Source organism: Pelophylax lessonae, assembly GCF_965119305.1.
Source record: "Pelophylax lessonae genome assembly, chromosome: 2".
NCBI classification, from domain to species: domain Eukaryota; kingdom Metazoa; phylum Chordata; class Amphibia; order Anura; family Ranidae; genus Pelophylax; species Pelophylax lessonae.
In genome coordinates this window covers 625,899,976-625,921,810 of record NC_138769.1, presented here as the reverse complement: position 1 = coordinate 625,921,810, position 21,835 = coordinate 625,899,976, and the positions used below count along the sequence as shown (strand labels likewise).

At 43.2% G+C, this 21,835-nt stretch overlaps 1 protein-coding gene across 1 annotated transcript in view; it reads left to right on the top strand.

Moving 5' to 3' along the window:
- The window catches only part of MTMR6 (myotubularin related protein 6), a 97,116-nt gene extending 93,315 nt beyond the window's left edge, over positions 1-3,801 (top strand). The window contains exons 13-14 of the mRNA XM_082246682.1: positions 6-132; positions 2,676-3,801. Of these exons, the coding sequence (XP_082102808.1) occupies positions 6-132; positions 2,676-2,984 (436 nt within the window). The 3' untranslated portion in view covers positions 2,985-3,801. The remainder of the gene's footprint in view (positions 1-5; positions 133-2,675) is intronic.
- Positions 3,802-21,835: the final 18,034 nt, after the last annotated feature.

Genomic DNA, 21,835 nt, shown 5'->3' with positions numbered 1-21,835 from the left:
AACAGATTCTGGAGGAACATGTATCACCAGTTTGACTTGACACTGCATCCCAGACAGTCTGTTGCCAATTTACTTGTAAAAATAAGTTCTGAAAACAAAGCTTTGGAGGATGAATTGAAACAACTACAACTGGTAAGGAGACCTCTAGCCATATTCTGTATAGCTTGACATGCAGTATGGCTTTTTTTTTTTTTTTTTTTGGTAATAAAATACACCTGTCAGTTACTAACATTTTCTATACTGGCTACCCATAGCTTCCAAATCTTTCTGACAGAGAGAAAGCTGTTAACCCCTCTTGCACCTTGTTATAGGCCTGTCGTTATGATGGATAGGTTTACTGGCCACTAGGAAGGTGTGGGAGGCAGAAAGGTGTATGCTGGCTCTCCACACCAGAATGTTTAGAAATATATTAAAGCATTTGGATGTCAGGCCTCCTCTGGGGTGCTTAGAAGATTTGTAATGGTTTATACAGGAGTTTGTAGGTACCAGAATTCTGCAGCTTGCTCAGCATGGTTCGGGAAATGACGTATGTACTTTTGCGTGTAACTGTACCTTTAGTTCAGTTACACTTGTTTCATAGTCCTTGTACCCACAAAGCCCTCCAAGGCTTACTCTCGCCTATTCCCAATCAGGGAAGATATTGTGGCTAGTCCACATACTGGCTTGTTAGAATCTTCCTAGCTGGGTCTTTACATTTGCTCTGCACTGTCATTCATTCTATTTTGGAATTAGTCATGCATGTGCTGGCCTGGTCAGGAAGACTGTAGCAAGTGAGTTTGTGATCTAGTTGGTAAAGTTTCTCTGGATTTGAGTGGGTGCATATAAGACTGGGAGGGGGGCTGTTGTGTTCTACAATATAAGTGTAACTTCACTTAAAGTAATATTAAAAGTAATTTTTAAAAAAAAATAACAAACATGTTATACTCACCTGTTCTGTGTAATGGTGTTGTACAGAGAAGCCCCGATCCTCCTCTTCTTGGGTCCCCCGCTGGTGCTCCTGGCTCCTCATCTTCTCCAAGTGCCCCCATAGCAAGCGGCTTGCTATGGAGACACTCGTTAGTGCTTGCTCCCGAGCCCAGCTTGATGTGTCCATAAGACACACAGAGCTGGGCTTGGCCCCACTCCCACGCTCCCCCTTCTTTACTGGCTGTAATTAATGGCAGCCAATGGCTCCCACTGCTGTCTGTCAGCCAACGAGGAGGCAGAGACCCGGGAGAGAAGCTGCTCTCGTGCACATCGCTGGATCGGCATCGGGCAAGTATTGGGGGAATGAACTCCGGGCACAAAAACCTTTATTTAAAGATATTCATCTACAGCTACAAATGCATAGATGTAAAGTGCTGGGATTGTTTAAAGTAGGGATGCACTGATACCGAGTATTTTCTTGAGTGCTTGTGAGAATGCTCCTGATATCGGAACCGGTACTTTGCATTGCAATTTGCGTCCATACAAAACAAATGTGCGCAAATCACACTTCAAAAACCACATGTGATTTGAACAAGAATGCAGTGCGATTCCTGTCCAAATCACATGCAATTTCCCCCACAGCTCCTATTTGTGTGAACCCAGTATAGAAAGGGAAGCGCCATCAAGTAGAGCAATGGGCAGTTTATTCAAATTGTTATAACAACTCACAATAATGTACATATCTAGTAAAAATTCACATTGGTATAGTGTCCCCATCCCGCCGATGATAGTTATAACCATGGCCACTGGAGGTGCTCTCAGGGCAGGAGGAGATGTATAGGCAGTCCACCCCCAAGTTGACTTTACTTCTGCCCTAAACCCACAGGGGCCCCAGAACTTCTCCTCCAGCCCTGTGAGCACCTCCAGCGGCCGTGGTTTTCTATCATCATGGGACAGGGATATCATGCAGATTTGGAATTTACGTTACATGTACTTTTTAATGTGATTATGTCATTTTTATTAAACTGCCCATTGCTGCACTAGATGGCGCTTCCCTTTCTATACTGGGTTCACATACATAGGAGCTGTGGGGGAAATCGCATGCGATTCGGAAAGGAATCGCACAGCATTCCTGTTCAAATCGCATGCGATTTTTTGGTTTGCAGTGCAATTTTAGCCCATTAATTTTGTATAGAAGCAAACCGCACCGCAAAAGGTATCAGTACTCGGTATCGGCAAGTACTTGACAGCGAGTAAAAGTATTGGTACTTGTACTCGCCGATTGAAAACGGTTATCAGTGCAACCCTAATTAAAGTAAGGCAAAACTTTTTTTTCATTATACAGTATTTGTTTAGTCCTGATTTCAGCTATGACATGACAGTTAGCCTTTATGGATGAGGCAGATGACAGCTGGCCTGGGAGAAACATCAATTGGATGGGTTATATACCATGTCCTGATTACTGTTGTTCTCTGCTAAAATTAGCAGCCTGAGAGCATTTCCTGATCCAATTTTCTCCTCGCCTCTACATTGACATGGATACAAAGGGTGTTGGTGTATGTTGTCTGTACTTCCTTTTGCCCCCTTTTTCTATATACAATCTTAAGGTGCCTACAGTCATTCGAGAAAGTTCACCCCATCTGCATGTTTTCAGGTCCTTCAGTCATCCTGATTTCCCAACCCCCATATAACTGCCACCTTAATTGCTGCCTTACATAAGCTCTACAGTAATGCTGTTAAAGATAACCTGTAACACTTTTTTATTGCAGAAAATGAGCAATCTTACCAAAGGAGGTGAATATGCTGGAAACAGCTGCATCAGCTCTCCTACCACAGAGTATATCAACTCTCCAACCACAGAGTATATCACCTCTCCTACAACACAGTCTCCCAAACTGAAACAATCTCCGTGTTACGAGAAGGAACAAGTTCTTCACCCCCTGCAGGACTCTGTTCAAACCATAGATGGCAACACTGCAAAAGACAACCGCTATACTGAATATTCACAGGAGCCATCAAAAGAAGAGCCCTCCTTTGTCAGTCTGGAGTTTGGAGTTGCTAAAATGAGAGTCAGTTAGATGTTAACTGTGCTAAAAGTGCCTTGTGAGTTCACTAAAACCCTTCTAGCACATAAAAGGCTGTCATTGGGCATAATACCACTCAGTCAATAGAGAAAGAAAAGCCTAGATTGGCTTTTTTTAGCTAGATGGACTGAAGACTCTACCTTGTGAGTGACCATTATATAACCGTTCGGTAACACTGCTCCATCTAGGTAGAGCAGGATTCTAAAGTTGCATTTTGAAGGGTATCAAACTTCCGAATTTGCACTTATTTAGAAGTGGATGTTTGTACTGTATAGCTCCAGTTTACATTGATCATCCTATTTCCACATACAACCACGTTCTCCTCATGGAGCATTTAAAGGCCTTCATAGTATGTGTGAAAATGTTTAAAGGAAAATCGCTTCTGCTGGCCGTAGAAACCAGTTCCCTCTTTTAATGTTCATTCCTGTGTGCCATTTTCATGTTGATTGGTTGGTGTGGATGGTACAGAAAGAATTCCTCTTTTTGACTTCTCTGTACATAGGGTTCTTTGTGTCTTCAGGGTGTCTTGTAGTTTTCACTGGACTTAGCTTGTCTATAATCTGTTTGTAAACTGTGTGGTTCGTATTTTGGAGTATGTAGCTGTACTGATACCGCAAAAGCCTTGAGAGCTTGTAAAGACTTGGGAAGACCAGGGAATGCAGGCCAAACGTGATTGTATTCATTTTGAGTTGGCGGCACAAAGCTAAGCCATTACTATATGCCTTTGTGTATTGAGCCATAGAGCTCTGTATATTACTTCTACAGCTGCTGCTAAGGCTTTGCTTAAGGAAGGAATATATAACCCTCCCCCCCCCCCCATTCCCATTTAGGTTTTGTGTACTCTACAGAGGTAATAATAATGAGGACCTGTTTCTATGTACTAGCCCCAAAATACAACACCCAATACCCTAAGGCCTAGGGGTGTTTCTCAGTTTCCCCTTGTGCTTGGCATGCATGCAGGTTTTAACCCCCCCCCCCCCCCAAGTAGTATGTAAATACAGATGACTGAGGATTGCCAAGGGGGGGTAGGGGGGCAGACTGAAGTTGAGAACATTTGCATAGATTGTGCATAGACTGTTCTTAATATCTGCCAGGTCCTCTTTCATATCACCTAGACTGCCAGGAAGAAGGCTGTTGTATCAAAATATCAGCAATGCAAATGGTACAAGTATTCGCTTATAGCAGTATTGCTCCTTAAAACGCAAACATTGTATTAACATTGTAGTGACAAATATCATACACCCTTATTAAGGACAGCAATACAAAGAGCGGATGCTATCTACAAAGTACAATAATCCTGAAAAACATTCTGATTTCCGTTTACTACTGCCACATCAGGTCAGAGCTTTTTTTTGATTGGTTGCTGAGGGTTACTGAACGTTTACATGGGCTTTATTAAGCAATTCATGTTGTATGTAATTAGCTATTTTAGGCTGAGGAGAAACAAAGGAGGGGGTCTAAATGATGTACTAGCGGCCACTGAAATGTTCCAGCATGAAAATAAATGTCAGTTTTTGGAGTGTCCAAATGGTAGATTGCCATGGAAAAAGATGGACCCTTTCACTTTCTCAGTAGTTTTGTTTAAAAAATATTATAGCTTCATTAATTTATCTCAATGTGCCATACTTAGGGGTGTATTTATAAAACAAAATTGTAGTTATTAGTTCTGTGCAAATGGGGGCAAAATTGGATGTTATGAAGCTATTTTTTTCTCCAGGTCAAATGTGTGAATCAGGAAAATACCGCATTATGGCAGCTGGATGGAGCAGACGATCCTAGAAAATACATGTTTATTTCCTATGATCATCGACTCCATCTTGTGTCCATAATGCAGTAGTTTCCTGATCCACACATGTGACCTGCAGATAAAATAGGTTAATAACATTACTTTTTGCTGGTATTCGCACAGATTGAACGCACATGCAGTTTCACAGGAAGAATAGCTCTGCAAAATTATTGTATAAACACATTCCCTTACAATGGCAGATTAATCTGGTTAGTTTGCCATAAACTCCTGATATCTTTTTTAATAGATATGTAAACTCTCTAGTTCTAACTATTTTATATAAGCCAACTTGTGAGGCCACCTAAGAAGGGGTGCACTTGTAAAACACCTTAGATTTTTAAAAAATATAGCCAGAAAAATAAAAGAAGGCACCCAAATAATCTCCTTAGGTGTGCTGGCTCCTTAAGGTACTCTTTATGGCAGTATGTGGACACTCCTCCAATTATTAAACTACACGAAACCAGGTCCATAAAGATGTGGTTTGATGATTCTGATGTGGAGAAATTGGAATGACCTGCACAGAGCTCTGACTTCAACCCTATTGAACAACTGTGTGATTAATTGGAATGTTGAATGTGGGCCAGGTCTTCTCATCCAACATTGGTACATTAATATCAAGTGCTCTTTTGGCTGAATGGACATAAATTCTAATGGACACTCCTAAATCTTTGAGAAAAGTCTTTTTTGAAGAGTGAAGGCTGGAATAGATGCTAAGGGGTGCTAGCTCCATATTAACCCTCATGGTTTTGCTATTCGATGTCCACCAAGCTTGTGTAAAGCCTCGTACACACGCGTCGAAAATCGGCAGGGAATTTTCGTCCGACGACCGATCTGCCGATTTTCGGCTTGTTAGTATGATGCTTCCGACAACCGACTCCGACTTTTCGGCCGAAAAAAATCTGGTGTGCAGGCTATAAAATTTTTGTCTGCCGTCAAAACACGGCCGATTTTCGTGCAGTCAGTACAGATTTCGACAGGGAAAAATCTTATGAGCAAGTCTGGGCATGCTCAGAGAAGAAAGAACACAAAGAAAGCAAACCAACACATGACATCACTTCTGAAGTAGAATTTTGTTGGCCGAGAAAATTTGTGTGCAGTCTAGGCACATTCCAACCAACAAAACACCACTCTGGACAAAAGAAGGACGACCGGTCGGCCGATAATCGTTGCGTGTGTACGAGGCTTAAGTGTAATGGTCAAGTGTTCACAAACCTTTGCTTATATAGTGTAGCTCTCTAGCTCTTAATTAATTGGCAGAGAAAAGCATAGATCACTGACATTAAAGTGATGCAAAGGATGACAACCCCCCATCTGTCTCCTTTTATTCCATTTAAACCTTGATTTAAAGGGTGTTGCCACTGAGTCAAAAAGGTGTGAGGAACAACAAAGAGTTTGTTTTTTTTGCATGCCACAATGCCAGGGATATCAAGATTTTACAACCACATTCCAATAATGATAAACTTTAGCAAATATGCCTACCAGGACAATTAAAGATAATTATATTTTAATTGCATATCATAAAGCCTGCTATTTCCCCCTGTGGTTATTGTGTCATAGGTCACAACGGTCATAGGTACACAATATATACTCCTTTTGAAGACTCTCTAAAAGGGAATCATTTGCACTACAAGGCTTGATACTAATAGGAAGAGTTTGAGTGTTGTGGAATGATTGATATTAATGCCTTTCTGATTTGTTGACTTTTATTTAAATACTTAACTAATAAGGGAAACTGAGGTTTAGAGGAGTCATTAGCATGTTTAACTGAGGATGCTGCTATGTATAGATTATAGAGTTGTTCATTGTCAGAGAAGTGCACGGTCCTGTCAGCTCTATGTATAGCGAATGTCATTAAAGTGGAAATAAAGGCTAATACAATTTAGGTTAAAAACATTGCTTCCCCCCCTCCTCATACCCATAAAAGATTACTGTGTAAATACCCCTTTTTTATTAGCTTTAGTACAGTCATGTGATCTGTAAGCTTCTGCTCCCCCGTGTCAGTGCAGCGGATGGGAGGGGAAGCACTGACAATGGAGGGGAACCTGGTGTGTGACTTTACAGATCCAGGAATTCATCCTCGTTGTCGAGCTGCTCACTGACACAGCTTACAGATCATGTGACTGAACCTGGACTCCCAGCAGAACGCATTTACAAACAGTAGGCAGCATGGGTATGATGAGGGGGAAGCAGTGGTTTTAGTCTAGTTTAGTATATTAGCCTTTGCTTCCATTTTAAGTAAAATACTCATGTGAAAAACCGTCCATGGAAGCACTTATTCCTGATTTCCGGGTCAGGTACTAGTCCAGAGGTATTGAAAATGCAAAGGTGCTTTACAGCCTCAGCTAGATAATTCAAGGTTGGAAGTTTCCATGTGAGGTTTCTCATATTGTGCTTCATGACAGCAACATTCAGCCTATCAGTTTCTTGGAAATTGGTGACATTACTGCACTTTGAGACCCTGGTGCCTCGTGCTGCAATGATGTTACTAATTTGTTGTGGACATGTGCTTATTCTAATGAAATAGAATCTCTGATCTTATAACTGTAAACTAGTTGTTATGGGTTACTGTACTAGTCTATGTCTGCCTACTCTAATGCCTAGTACACACAATCAGAAAATTGGAGGAAAAATCCCGGATTGTGCGATAATCTGATCATTAGTACACATCTTTTAGGAGCCGAACACAACAGTTCATGAGAAATTATCCAAAGGGACAAACACAAAATACATTTTTATACAGTTGCCAGAACGAACGATTTTTGTTTAATCAGTACAGTATTCGTCCGAAAGAAATCAGAAGATCAAGATCACGCATGCTCGGAAACGAAAGAACACATTACAATACAACACATTACATCACTTCCAAAGTTGTATTCTGTCATACGAGGATTTACGTAACTTTAGTAAACTATTGGTTTTCCAAATGAGACTAGCATGCAAAAAACGAACGCTCATTCCTGCAAAATTCTAATTGTGTGTACGAGGCTTAAGTATGGACAGCAGAGACACTTTACTGTATAGATGGCCTGATTCCAGACATCATTTTGTTTTTATTTGAATGAATATCTCACCATCTCTGAGTAATAACGCCTTTAATGTTGCTTTGTTGAGAGTACAAGAGTCCTCCATGGACAAAATTATTCTGGAGTGGATGCAGAGATCATTACGCTTAATGCTTAGAAGCTGCATGCTCTACTGTGGATGTGTCCAGCTTTCTCCTAAGAGCCCATGATTGTCGATATCTGCCTACACCATAGAGAACAGATTTTTTTTTTGTAATTGGCTCCTATACTCCACGAGCACTAAATATAGAAATAGATGATGGTGGATGCTGTACTCCAGGCTTGTTAGCGGAAGGTCTTATCTATGTTGGTGAATAAAGGATGTGGTGCAGTATTGTCAATGCCATTTCATTACTGGGATTGGGTGAGATATTTTCAGCAGCGCCATCTACAGGAGGCATGAGAACAGGGAGGAATAAACCCCTTCCTGCCCGCCCCAGTGTCCTTTTAACTGGGCTCGTATGCCTATGGGATGGAAAAGTTTGCCTAGTCATGTGACCACTGTGATTGGCTGTCACAGTGGTCACGTGATCGGGAGCCCTCCCCACTGGATCCCCATCATTAGAATAGACAGGAAGCTGTCTTTAACAGGTCTGTCTCTGTACTGTGAGCGCACTTTCAGCATTAAAACCTTTGCCGCCCATAAACGCATATATGCGGCATGTGGGCATAAAAACCCACCCTCCTTGCCACTGCACATAGGCAAAACGTGGGCAGCAAAACATTAACAAAGGAAATTACGTGATAATTTCAGTGTAAATAATAGCAAATTTTCCAGGTGCCAAGTTAACAATGCCATTACACAAGCTCTATGTGTTGTAGCTCTAGCTGTGCCAAATCACTTTAAAAGTGATATGTAAGGCTTCTTTCACATGGTCCACCTCCGTAGGCGGATCCGTGCTGCTCAGCGGGGGATCGATACACAGATCCCCCACTGAGCAGGCAGGTGACAGCTCCCTCTCCGCTCTGTGTGTGAGGGAGGTGTCAGAGCCCCATGCATCTCTATGGGGGATCGGATGAGAACGGACCGCCTGTCTGCCCTCATCCGATCCGATCCCCTGGACGGATGGAAAATAGGGTTTCCATCCGTCCGGATTTCACGGACAGGATCGGATGCGGATGGCAGCGGGTGTCAGTGGACATGTCTCTGCTGACATCCGCTGCCCCATAGGGATGCATGGAGGATCCAATCAGATCCGCCTAAAAAACTGACAGGCGGATCTGATTGGATCGCACGTGTGAAAGGACCCTAACAGTTTTTATTAATGTCTGATAGCGTGTGCCTCAAGAACATGCACCAATGTTCTTTGTTAAAAATTGTTCCAAAATGTACACTATTACTAGAGTGGTAAAAAATAAATATTGTAATGAGGGGCGGACAGCAAGGAGCAGCACTGCAGGAAGGACAGGATGCAAAATATGAAAAAACTTTTCCCAATACTTTTTTTTTATATATTTGGCGCATTAAAAGCATAAATTAGTGTGCATAATATAAATTGGAGCTTTTTTTTTCCTGTGCATCAGTCTTTGTTAGGCTCCTTTCACATATGCGAGATGACAAAGTTTTGCAACTTGCATTGCAACTTTACAGTGCGACTTGCATTGCAACTTTACATTCTCGGGACCAAAGTCGCATAAAAAGTCAGGCCAAAGTAGTGCAGGAACCTTTTCTGAAGTCGCAGCGGCATCAGTAGGAAAGGATCTCATAGACATACAAAGTTGGATCCAAGTCACAGGAGTGTGAAAGGAGCCTTAATCCACCTGAAAGTTCTCGGTTTAACAAAATGTATCAAATTTGACTTTGTTACATTTAAATTGTTAAATCGGCATCTTGCCTACCTCCTGTTACTATGAACACTGGATTAAGAATATAGGGATGCAGAATGTGTGATTGTAGGGGATGGGGTTTATCAGTAGTGGCAGAATTTCACGTTGGTAGCTAAGGGTTAGGGAAAGAAGCTTTTTAGAAAATAACTTTGGTGGCACCAAGAAGGAGAATGTCACCTTTTTGTAACAACTATGGCATCTCATCTGCAGTTAATGGTTTCAGTTTATAGGCCAGTTCACATTAGAGTGTAGGAAAGGCGCGTTCTGTGCGCATTTCTTGCACCGCTCTCAAAACGCACTGCCTTTGCGATCTGCTGAGAGTGACAATGTAATGTTAACGGTACCCCAAACCAGAACAAAAACACAGTGCGTTTGTGGGCACCAATTTGCATTGTACTGCAGTACCATGTGATTTGGTGCGGCACGTTTTTAAAAAAAATGAGTGCATGTAGTACTTTCTCTGTGTTCCAATGCGATTTCAACCCATTCAAATGAATAAGCTGCAAGGTTGCACTGCATGGGAGCGTGCAGGAATCACACAGGAACAAGCGTCGCATTCCTGTGTGATCTCGGTGTGTGAACCGGCCCTAAAAGAAGAGAAGGTTAAAGGGTAGCTCCATGTTTGTATTCATAAATGTAAATGTTGCCTCTTAATGCCCGCCATACTCCTCCGGTCGCAGCTGCACTTATTTGCTATTTAGCTAATTTGATGCCCACGCCTGCCAATTTACAAATCCGTATACTTCTCATTCCATACACAGCCCCTGGGACTGGTTATCAGAATAATGCTGGCAATGGTGAGCTGTGGTTAGTTAGTGCAGTCATGTGACCGCACTGATCAAAACGAATCACTTCCTTCTTCCGGGACAGAAGTGATTTTCATTGGTCAGGGCAGGGATTGGAGGGGTGTAGAGGATGTTGAGAGTTAACATTTTCATTTTTAGATGCAAAAGTGAAATTTTCCTTTAAATTAGGAAAGCTTTTAGTAAGTGTTTACATTTGAACATGAACCTAGAGTTACAGAAGGGATGAAATATTCATCTTTCTTGGAGAAAAGGCTTCTTCTCTCCCCCCTCTGGGCTGTTCATGTGTCAAGCCTACTCATTTGGATTTGTAATCTCTATTGAAGGCCTTGATTGGCCAGTCTGAACTCTGACCTACCCTTCATCAGATATCACATGACCAGATGACTAGGCCTTGGATCTACTGAGCAGCACAGAAGAAGCAGCAATGTGTCGAATTTCTTTACTTAGGCTTCATTCAGACAGGCGTTGACATCTGTTCTGCATGCAGTCCACGTTTGTTATTGTACCTGCATCTGCCTCGAGCTATACGCAGACAACCTACAGAAATCGATGCAAACGCAGAGGCTGCATTGACACAGCCACATATGAAATATTCTCATGTGTGCAGGAGTGGGTGCACGGATCTGAATGCAGACAAGTGTGTGTTCAGAATAATGCATGCGCTCCTGCACATATGTCACATTTTGCCAAATGGGTCCGGCTGTGTCTCTGTAGCCACTGTATCTGCTTCCACCTCTATAGGCTGCCTGCACGCAGCTCAGGGCTGATGTAGGTGAAATAACAAAGGCAGCCTTCATGTAGAAAGGGTGTCAAAGCTCATCTGAATTAAGCCTTACTTTTTATTTATGCACCTTTGCAAAGTTGTTTTTATTTTTAGTATGGATCCAATTTGATGGGAGCACATACACTCCTAGCCTCATCCATATAGTATGACACTTTATAAAATATGAAGAAAATGGTTTTGTGGATCAAATCTGTAATTGACATATCAGACATTACTGAACTTTGTAATGCTTGTACTGAATCAATATGTTTACATGAACTGCTACCATAGCTTATCGGATCTTTCTCATTTTGTACTTGTTTAAATTGTTTTACCGTTAAATGTTAGGATTACACCGAATAACTAAACTGGAAGCATCACATTCTTAAGGAAAATGTATTGATACAGTAGCACGTAGTCAGCAATCCTATGTGTGGGGATTCTTGTTTAGAAGGGTGAAACCAATCTGGATCCCCCATTAATTTTTCAACCTGCACTAGGAAATTGACAGGTGCTCAATGACTGCAACCAAAACACTTTCCTTTAGAAATAAGCTGGTTTTATAAGAGGTCCAGTATGGTTTGCTGGTGAAATACACTTTTGGGTTATTGCATCTTATTTCACATCTGCAGAGATATATGTAACAATAAAATATATGGGATTCTTTCATCCTACGCTGCTTACTTTGTTTTATATGTAGATTTCAGAGCTATCTCTATTAAAGTTTAAAAGATCAGTTCCAGGCAACAAGGGAATTTAATCTGTAAGCTATTCATGCTGTCTGTAAAACACTAAAGTCTTGCTATTCTTGAAAGTCCGCTAAATTTACCATATCCTGAGATCTTTGTAATGCACTGCAACCAGAGAACACCTAAAGGTCGTTTCCACTGAGCGGATCGGTTCGGTATGGTACGCTATTTTGAGTGTTTCCATTATGACAGTGGCCCATACAACCGAACCAAAACGCACCATTCCTGGTCCTCCTTCAGATGTAGGGCCATAGGAAATGGTACGGTTAGGGCGGAACTACTGGCGTCATACGATACATTCCACTGATTGGCGGACAGGAAAACGTCAATGCTCACATCAAACGAAAAGCTCAGTCCAGATAATAGTCCAGACTTGCAGTGGAAATGCTCACCTGAATAGGCCCGGACCATTATAACCCTTCCAAACTGTACCAACCCGAACCGTTCCGCTCAGTGGAAACAAGGCATGACAGGGTCATGGGGAGCATGCTTCCTGAAGGCTATGCTGTGTAACCAAGTAGGGGAAATCGAACTTGTTGCTGTAAGAAACTTATACTGTAAGTATTAGCATCTTTAGCAGGCTCTCTGTATTTGAGCACACTATTGCAGTTTCCCCACAGCCGCTTTTGTGTGGACACAGCAGCCCATTCAAGTGAACTAATTGAAAACACAGGAAAAAGGTCGCTGCACCTTTTCCAAAAGTGCAGCTGCAGGGAGGTGGCGTAATGCTATGCGGTTCCCAGCACAGAAAAATGCTCTGCGGTTTCCAGTGCATGGGGTTGCCGTTAGGAATTAATCACACCCCTTCGCATCTTCTAACAGCAGCACATTTGTGGTGCGGAAAAGCGTTGTTTACTTGCAGTCCCGCAGCTGCAGAAGTGTAAACCTAACCAAAGATGCAGCATGCAGGACTTTGATCTACTTTCATGAAAACACACTGTCTAATTGAATTCAATAGGAGCGTGTAAAATGCGGATAAATCGAGCATCCAAACTCCAGCATCCCAGTGTGAACCCGTTCCTCAGTGCAGACAAGTGGCACCAGTGCACTACAAGCTGTTGGGAAACAAGGCAATTCCCTCTACTTGGGATTTTGAAGGGCAAGAAATTAAAATATTGTGGGAAAAGTAGTAAAAGTAAATATTGAAGTTTATTACAAGAGTATAGAGACTCAAACAAGGGACACAATATTGGGGACAATACAATTGATAAAATACCAAGCAGTTCAAGGATACAATTGACCAGCACTCATATCCATTATCCACAGTGGAGGACCTCTACTGTCCTCCACTGTGGATAATGAATATGACTGCTGGTCAATTGTATCTTTTTCAAAATATTTTTGCCCTTCAAAAAAGTAGAGGCAATTGCTTTGCTTCTTTATGTATATGTAGCGATGTGGGCATATATATAGTTATTTTCCCAATTGGCCCATCATACTCGATCTACAAGCTGTAGGGTTGTTGCCTGAAGTCGGGGTAATGGTTGATCTGAGGTCTGGTTGGTGGTCACTCTAGGGCAGGGGTGGGGAACCTCCGGCCCGCGGGCCGCATGCGGCCCGCACGATCGTTCTGTCCGGCCCCCCGTGCCGCTGTGTCAGAAGGAGCCGATGGCTCTGTTCTGACACTGTGAATCTCCGAAAAGGCTGGACCCGAGACACAGAGCAGTGCGCCTCGAGCCCGCCCATTTGTGTGACAATAGCGAATGAAAATTCGCTACTGTCTCACAGATCCTCCTCCTCCTCGGCCAATGCCATTGGCCGAGGAGGAGGCGGGACACGGGAGGACTCGAAGAATCGCGGGGACTGAAGAGGAAGCCGCCGCTACAACAGGTAAGTGAAGTGCACTGGGGCTTGGTACGCTGTTCAGGCTGTGGGCACTCCGCACTAAAAGGGGGCAGGCTGTGGGCACTCCGCACTAAAAGGGGGCAGGCTGTGGGCACTCCGCACTAAAAGAGGGCAGGCTGTGGGCACTCCGCACTGAAAGGGGGCACGCTGTGGGCACTCCGCACTGAAAGGGGGCACGCTGTGGGCACTCCGCACTGAAAGGGGGCACGCTGTGGGCACTCCGCATTGAAAGGGGGCAGGCTGTGGGCACTCCGCATTGAAAGGGGGCACGCTGTGGGCACTCCGCATTGAAAGGGGGCACGCTGTGGGCACTCTGCATTGAAAAGGGGCACGCTGTGGGCACTCTGCACTGAAAGGGGGCACGCTGTGGGCACTCCGCACTGAAAGGGGGCACGCTGTGGGCACTCCGCACTGAAAGGGGGCACGCTGTGGGCACTCCGCACTGAAAGGGGGCACGCTGTGGGCACTCCGCACTGAAAGGGGGCACGCTGTGGGCACTCTGCACTGAAAGGGGGCACGCTGTGGGCACTCCGCACTGAAAGGGGGCACGCTGTGGGCACTCCCCATTGAAAGGGGGCACGCTGTGGGCACTCCGCACTGAAAGGGGGCACGCTGTGGGCACTCCCCATTGAAAGGGGGCACGCTGTGGGCACTCTGCAATGAAAGGGGGCACGCTGTGGGCACTCCCCATTGAAAGGGGGCACGCTGTGGGCACTCCCCAATGAAAGGGGGCATGCCGTGGGCACTCCCCAATGAAAGGGGGCACGCTGTGGGCACTCCGCAATGAAAGGGAGCACGCTGTGGGCACTCCGCAATGAAAGGGGGTACACTGTGGGCACTCCCCAATGAAAGGGGGCATGCTGTGGGCACTTCGCAATGAAAGGGGGCACGCTGTGGGCACTCCGCAATGAAAGGGGGCACGCTGTGGTCAGTCTGCATTGAAAGGGGGCACGCTGTGGTCTCTCTGCATTGAAAGGGGGCACGCTGTGGGCACTCTGCAATGAAAGGGGGGCACGCTGTGGTCAGTCTGCATTGAAAGGGGGGCACGCTGTGGTCAGTCTGCATTGAAAGGGGGCACACTATACCTTGATTACTGAAGGCCCCTTTCACGCTTTTGTGACCTCAAAGTCACGCAATTTTTTACAGCGTTTTTTGCCGCAAAGCAATGCCTATTACATTTATTCATACATTTTGTACGGCCCCCGAATGATGTTACAAAAATCCAAATGGCCCTTGGTAGAAAAAAGGTTCCCCACCCCTGCTCTAGGGGGATGCATTGCTAATGTTTTGTGTTACATTTTAAAACCTAATTTGAAGTCATACAGCAGTGCTTCACTTGTTTATTTGCCTAAAATTATTAAGAGCACCCTACAATGAGCACACATCCATTATCCAGATCAGCTGTCTTCACAGTACATCTGGTTTTCCTGAAATGTGCAGATAAGCAAAGGCCAACTTTCCTTTAACACAATTACTGATAGAAAGACACAAACATAGGAGTCATCAGAAAGATAAAGGATTGTAGCGTGCTTTAAATCATTTGCCCCTTACATACAGTACATGCTCACATTAGGAGAATAACCTGACATGTCCAAATGTAACAGACATATACCCCATAGCCATGTTATTTTAATGATAATAGAGCAAGAATACTAACACATTGTTACTTTTCACATAAGTGTACCAGATCTGCCAATATAGTTGGTGACAAATAAAAATGTATAGAAAAAAAAATGCTGTGGCAAATTTTTAAAGTCAAACTAAATGTAAAATGATATGTGAATTGAATTTAGTCACCTAATTGCCACATAAAATAAAAAAGGGGTTTTCCTTTTCTAATTTATACCTGTACATGGGGAAGGTTTATCAGCCCTGCTGCAGGGCAGTACAGAGCAGGATGAGTGTGGCATATTTAGGGCCCATTTACACAGCCCACATGCTGAACTCCCCATTTTAGCTTGCGGACAGCTGTCGGTTTGGGGCTGTGATATGCATTTTAGCACAATACAGTTCCCCCCCCCCTTTTTTATTTCTTTTTTAATAAAAAATCTCAAGTGCTGCTGCTGACCTGACCAAAGTGTTGCATGATAGCTTAGTTTTGCTATTATTCAAACATGTTGAGATCATGGGAAGTGCAGCTGATTGCACAGAGAACATCATGTGGAAGCAAAGTGCTGCCGTGTGCTGCTATAGAGCGTTCAAATAGAGAGCAAGCGCCGCTGGCAACCAGCAGTCACAGTTGACTTAGGCCCCTTTCACACAGGCGGACCGTTCAGATCCGCCTCTCCGTTTTTTTGGCGGATCTGAACGGTCCCCCCATGCATCTCTATGGGGCATCGGATTTCAGCGGAGACATGTCCGCTGACGTCCAATCCGATCCGTCAAATCTGGACGGATGGAAACCCTATTTTCCATCCGTCCAGCGGATCGGATGAGAACAGACCGACGGTCCGTTCCCATCCGATTCCCCCCATAGAGATGTATGGGCCTCTGACAGCTGTGTCTCCGCACACAGTGCGGAGAACAGCTGTCATTCTCCTGCTCAGCGGAGGATCGGCGGATCCGACGGACATCCTGTGTGAAAGAGCCCTAAGGCTTGCAAAGGCAGCCCTACATGGATCCCTGCCAAACCAGCTGGTTTTCAATCCATGTATTGGCAGGCTGGTTGAACAGAAGTCAATCTACTGTACAACCAGCCTGTTGTATTTTTCCTGAATGATGAGTGATCAGTGTATTCTGCCAGCAGGGAAGGCTCCCAACTTTCAAAACACAATGGCACAGCAGGAGTGATTCCCTAATCCACATTAAGTGATTACATTCCCTCTGTTCTCAGCTGAATAAAAGCTGGGGGGGGGGGTTGAAAAAGAGAAACAGCAGTACACTGAGCTTTGCAGTGAATGGCTGTGTAGCAGGATATGTCTGATAATTGGAGGAGAGTACATTGAGTTCCCAGCATAGCTAGAGAACTGACCACTGTGTGCTCTCCTGCTTAGTGTGGTCAGTTTATAATAGGAAAGCAGAGGGACTGACAGAAACACCAGAAATTTCACATAAAGGAAGCAATACAAAGAGAACAAGATATTTTCTCATACAAGTACAAGGAACAGCAGGAATATGAAGTGTTGGGGTAACAAATGCTTTAACTTGTTGGTATCCACCTAAAATAAACCATCAGTAAATTGTATTTTTGCTTTCCTAGAAATAGTAATTTTGCATAAAACGTTTTCTAACGTCTCTTCTCCCAGACAGTCCTGTTGGTTTGAAGAATTGTTACATGACACGTGTCTGTGAATAGATAATTGGAGCACATTTCATGTCTGACAAAGCTGTCTTATATGATGGTTTAATTGAAGCAGATTCTGCCTGTGATTTCCATCAAATGAACAATTGAAAACAGGAGAAATTAAAGTCAGCGGAACCCCATCACTTACTGTGCAGCATGCACTATACATACATATTGAATGAATTAACCATTCGGCTGCTTTCTCTATTCCTAAAAAACCGAATTGTTTACACAGGGCTGATGTGACAAAAGGAGAGCAATCGCTCATAAATTAATGGCCTCATTAATCAACATCTGAAATAAGAATTTCTCCTTTTAGCACTCATATTTTAGTACAAGTTTAATTTACCCACTTCCAGCCCAAGCCAATTCTGGCACTCCTCTCCTACATGTAAAAACCATCATTTTTTGCAAGAAAATTACTCAGAACCCCCAAACATTATATATGTTTCTTTGGCAGAGACCCTAGGAAATAAAATGGCGGTTGCTACAACTTTTTATGTCACAGAGTATTTGCGCAGCAATTTTTGAAACGCAATTTTTTTGGAAAAATAACTTTCATGAATTTAAATCAAAACACTAAAATTAGCCTGATTTTTTTTTTTTTTGTATAATGTGAAAGATGATATTACACCGAGTAAATAGAAACCTAACGTGTCACGCTTTAAAATTGCGCACACACTCGTGGAATGGCGCCAAACTTCGGTACTTAAAAATCTTCACAGGCAATGCTTTACACATTTCTACAGGTTACCTGTTTAGAGGTACAGAGGAGATCTTGTGCTAGAATTATTGCTTTCACTCTAACGTTCACGGCGATATCTCACATGTGTGGTTTGAACGCCGTTTACATATGCCTGCACGATGTACATATGTTTTCGTTTCTGAGTGCAAGCATGCGGGGACGGGGGCGCTTTACATTTATTTCGTTTTTTTTCTTTATTCATTTTATTTTTCTTTATTCATTTTACACTTTCCCTTTAAAATGTTTTTTTTTTTTTATCACTTCAATTCCTATTACAAGGAATGTAAACATCCCTTGTAATCAGGAATAGGTCATGACAGGTCCTCTTTACAAAGATCTAGGCTGGAAAGCCTGAGATAAAAAAAAAAAACACTATTCCAGCCATTCCAGCTGAAAATATGACCGTGTTTATATCTGCCATTGCCAGAAGAGACGTCATAATGTCGCGCCCAGCTTTCTAGAATCATAGAGATGGCCAGGGACCATCTGGTCCTCTGTCAGCTCTATGGTAAACTTCCGCCACCGGCCGATCGCACAGGCGAGCCAGTAGAAGCACCAGAGGGCAGCGGCATCATTCAGATACGACAACTCCAGGAGTCCAGGATGTCATATGATGTCCTATGGGCAGGAAGTGGTTATACAGAATGGTATTGTCTAGTTGGTTGTTTGGGGGTTAAGCTTGCCATATACAGTGCTCAGCAAAAATGAGTACACCCCAACAGATTTGTCAGAAAACCTTTCCTTTCCTTTCAGAATCAACATTTTCTATGGGACACTATACTACAAATACTCCCACAAATGTGGGCCATTGAATGCAACCAAGATTTTTTAATTTGCACACATACAAATTATTTTTCCTAACAAATTCATTCAAGACCATGTTGCAAAAATGAATACACCCCAATGAAAGTCTTAGGAGCAAAGATACATTTTAGACGACAAAATCCTAATTAACAAGAATTCAACTACAGGTGAGTCTAATTATTCATTAAACAGGTGTCCAGCAGACAGTTGATTATAAAAGAGCATAGCTTAACAAAGAAAATCCCTTCCCATTTCATGCTGTCAGCAATGGCACCACATGGAAGAGAAATGTCACAAGGCCTGAGAAAGAAAATAGTTTCCTTATACAAGAAAGGTGAAGGCTACAAGTAGATCAGCAAAGCTTTACTTATCAGTAAGAATACTGTAGCAAATGTGATACAAAAATTTAACAAAGATGGAATTGCAACCATCTCACAGAGATGTCCAGGCCGTCCACGGAAGTTAACACCTCGACAGGAGCATCTTCTGATGGGAAGGGTTGAAGAAAATCGCCATGCAAGTTCCCTGCAAGAGTAGAAAGACAAACTGGGGTGATTGTTTCCCACGACACAATACGGCATACACTGCAGAGGTATGGCATGCATGGGTGTCGTCCACAAAGGAAGCCTCTCCCAAAGTTCATGCACAAAAAAGCCCCCCTGGAATTTACCAGGACCCATTCTGAAAAAAGAAGAGGACTACTGGGACTCTGTACTCTGGAGTGATGAGACCAAGATAAATGTTTACAGAATAAATAAGCAAAAAATTGAGGGAGCAAACCCTGAACATGTATATCTAAAGCCGGTGCAGCTATGGACCAAGCAACATGTATATTAAAAAAGAATAGCCCACACATGCAAAAGAAAAGGCTATCAAATATGGAGACAATCCATAAATAAAAATGGGGATTTGGTCCCACCATACGGCCATATCGTGCTCAAGCCCACCACTACGTCAAAGTACCCCATTATCAGTGTACTTTGACGCAGTGGTGGGCTTGAGCATGATATGGCCATATGGTGGGACTAAATCCCCATTTTTATTTATGGGTTGTCTCCATATTTGATAGTCATTTCTTTTGCATGTGTGCGCTATTCTTTTTTAATATACATGTTGCTTGGTCCATAGCTGCACCGGCTTTAGATATACATGTTCAGGGTTTGCTCCCCCAATTTTTTGCTTGTTTATTATGTATTCGGTCTGACCAGACTTCTGAGGTTGAGCACCCCATCCCCCACACACACCTGTACTCTATCAGTGTCCACTATCAAGTAGATATAGGAAGAGTCCCCTGTAGTGCATTAGCACATCTATCCCAGCAAGGAGTGTTGTCTCCAAGGGTTAGAGAGGCTGGATTCACCCCTTTTTTATGGATAGTGTAGGACCCACTGATAATGGGGTACTTTGACGCAGTGGTGGGCTTGAGCACGATATGGCCATATGTTGGGACTAAATCCCCATTTTTATTTATGGATTGTCTCCATATTTGATAGTCATTTCTTTTGCATGTGTGCGCTTTTCTTTTTTAATATAAATGTTTACAGAACTGAAGGCTTCAAAACTGTTTGGTGTTGCAAAGGTGAGGGGTACAAAGAAAAATGCATGGTGCCTACATGGAAACATGGTGGCAATGTCCTTCTGTGGGGCTGCATGCTGGTGCTGCTGGCGTTGGGGAGCTGCATTTCATTGATGGTCACATGAATTCACAGATGTACTGCTCTATATTTTAAGAGAAGATGCTACGATCACTCTGTGCCCTTGGTCATCATTATGGATGATCGAACGGTTCGGGTCGACCATTGGTTCGACCCGAACATTGACTGTTTGAAATTCGGCCGAATTCCGAACTTTTTGCGGAAAAAGTTCGGAATTCGGCAACCAGAACCGACCAAAATGCAATGGGATAGGAACTGGGCTTTAAAAGCCTGTGATTGGACCAGAACCATCAGTAAAAGCCGATTGAGGGGGCAGGAGGATGCTAGGAATGTGATTGGAATGATTAGGGGGTACAGAGGCCAATCAGTAGTGAATACGCCCCCCAGTATATAACATAGCCTCGCCAAATCTCTAGCACTGTAATACAGGGGCTGTGGAAGAGAGTGGAAGCAGTTATGTTACTCCTGCTTCAAAAGTGTCATTTAGCAATTATTAGTGTGAGGATAGGGATATCTAGTGTAGTTAGGGTACTATTTTCCACTATAGTTAGATTCAATAATCTAGTGTCTGTAGGGAAAGTGTTAAGTGTCAGGGTGACTGTAGTGTAGTGTAGGGTTAACTGACTCTGACTGCTATGGCAGAGTGTCCAAACTCTTCCATGTCAGGGTGACCGCCACAGAAGAAATATCATTTGTCTTAGAATTGCAGTAGAGCAGGGATATGGCTCCGCTACTTTCACACCTGGCCATTTTTGCTGCAGGCGTTTATTGGGCTTTTTTGTGGACGTCTTTGGAGGCAGGCATGACATCTGAACTTCTGTGTAGGGGTATATATACACACACATATATGTATATATATATACACATACACACATATAGGTGTGAAAGTAGCAGAACCCTATGCCTGCGCTAATGAAATTATTTGCAGGCATAGGGCTCCGCTCCTATCACACCTATATGTGTGTATGTGTATATATACATATATGTGTGTGTGTATATATACCCCTATACAGAAGTTCAGATGTTATGCCTGCCTCCAAAGACGCCCAAAAAATGCCCAATAAAAACGCCTGCAACAACACACCTGGGCGTTTTTGTTGCAGGCGTGTTTTTGGGCATTTTTTGGGCGTCTTTGGAGGCAGGCATAACATCTGAACTTCTGTATAGGGGTATATATACACACACACATATATGTATATATACACATACACACATATAGGTGTGAAAGTAGCAGAACCCTATGCCTGCGCTAATGAAATTATTTGCAGGCATAGGGCTCCGCTACTCTCACACCTATATGTGTGTATGTGTATATATACATATATGTGTGTGTGTATATATACCCCTATACAGAAGTTCAGATGTTATGCCTGCCTCCAAAGACGCCCAAAAAATGCCCAATAAAAACGCCTGCAACAACACACCTGGCCATTTTTGCTGCAGGCGTTTATTGGGCATTTTTTGGGTGTCTTTGGAGGCAGGCATAACATCTGAACTTCTGTATAGGGGTATATATACAC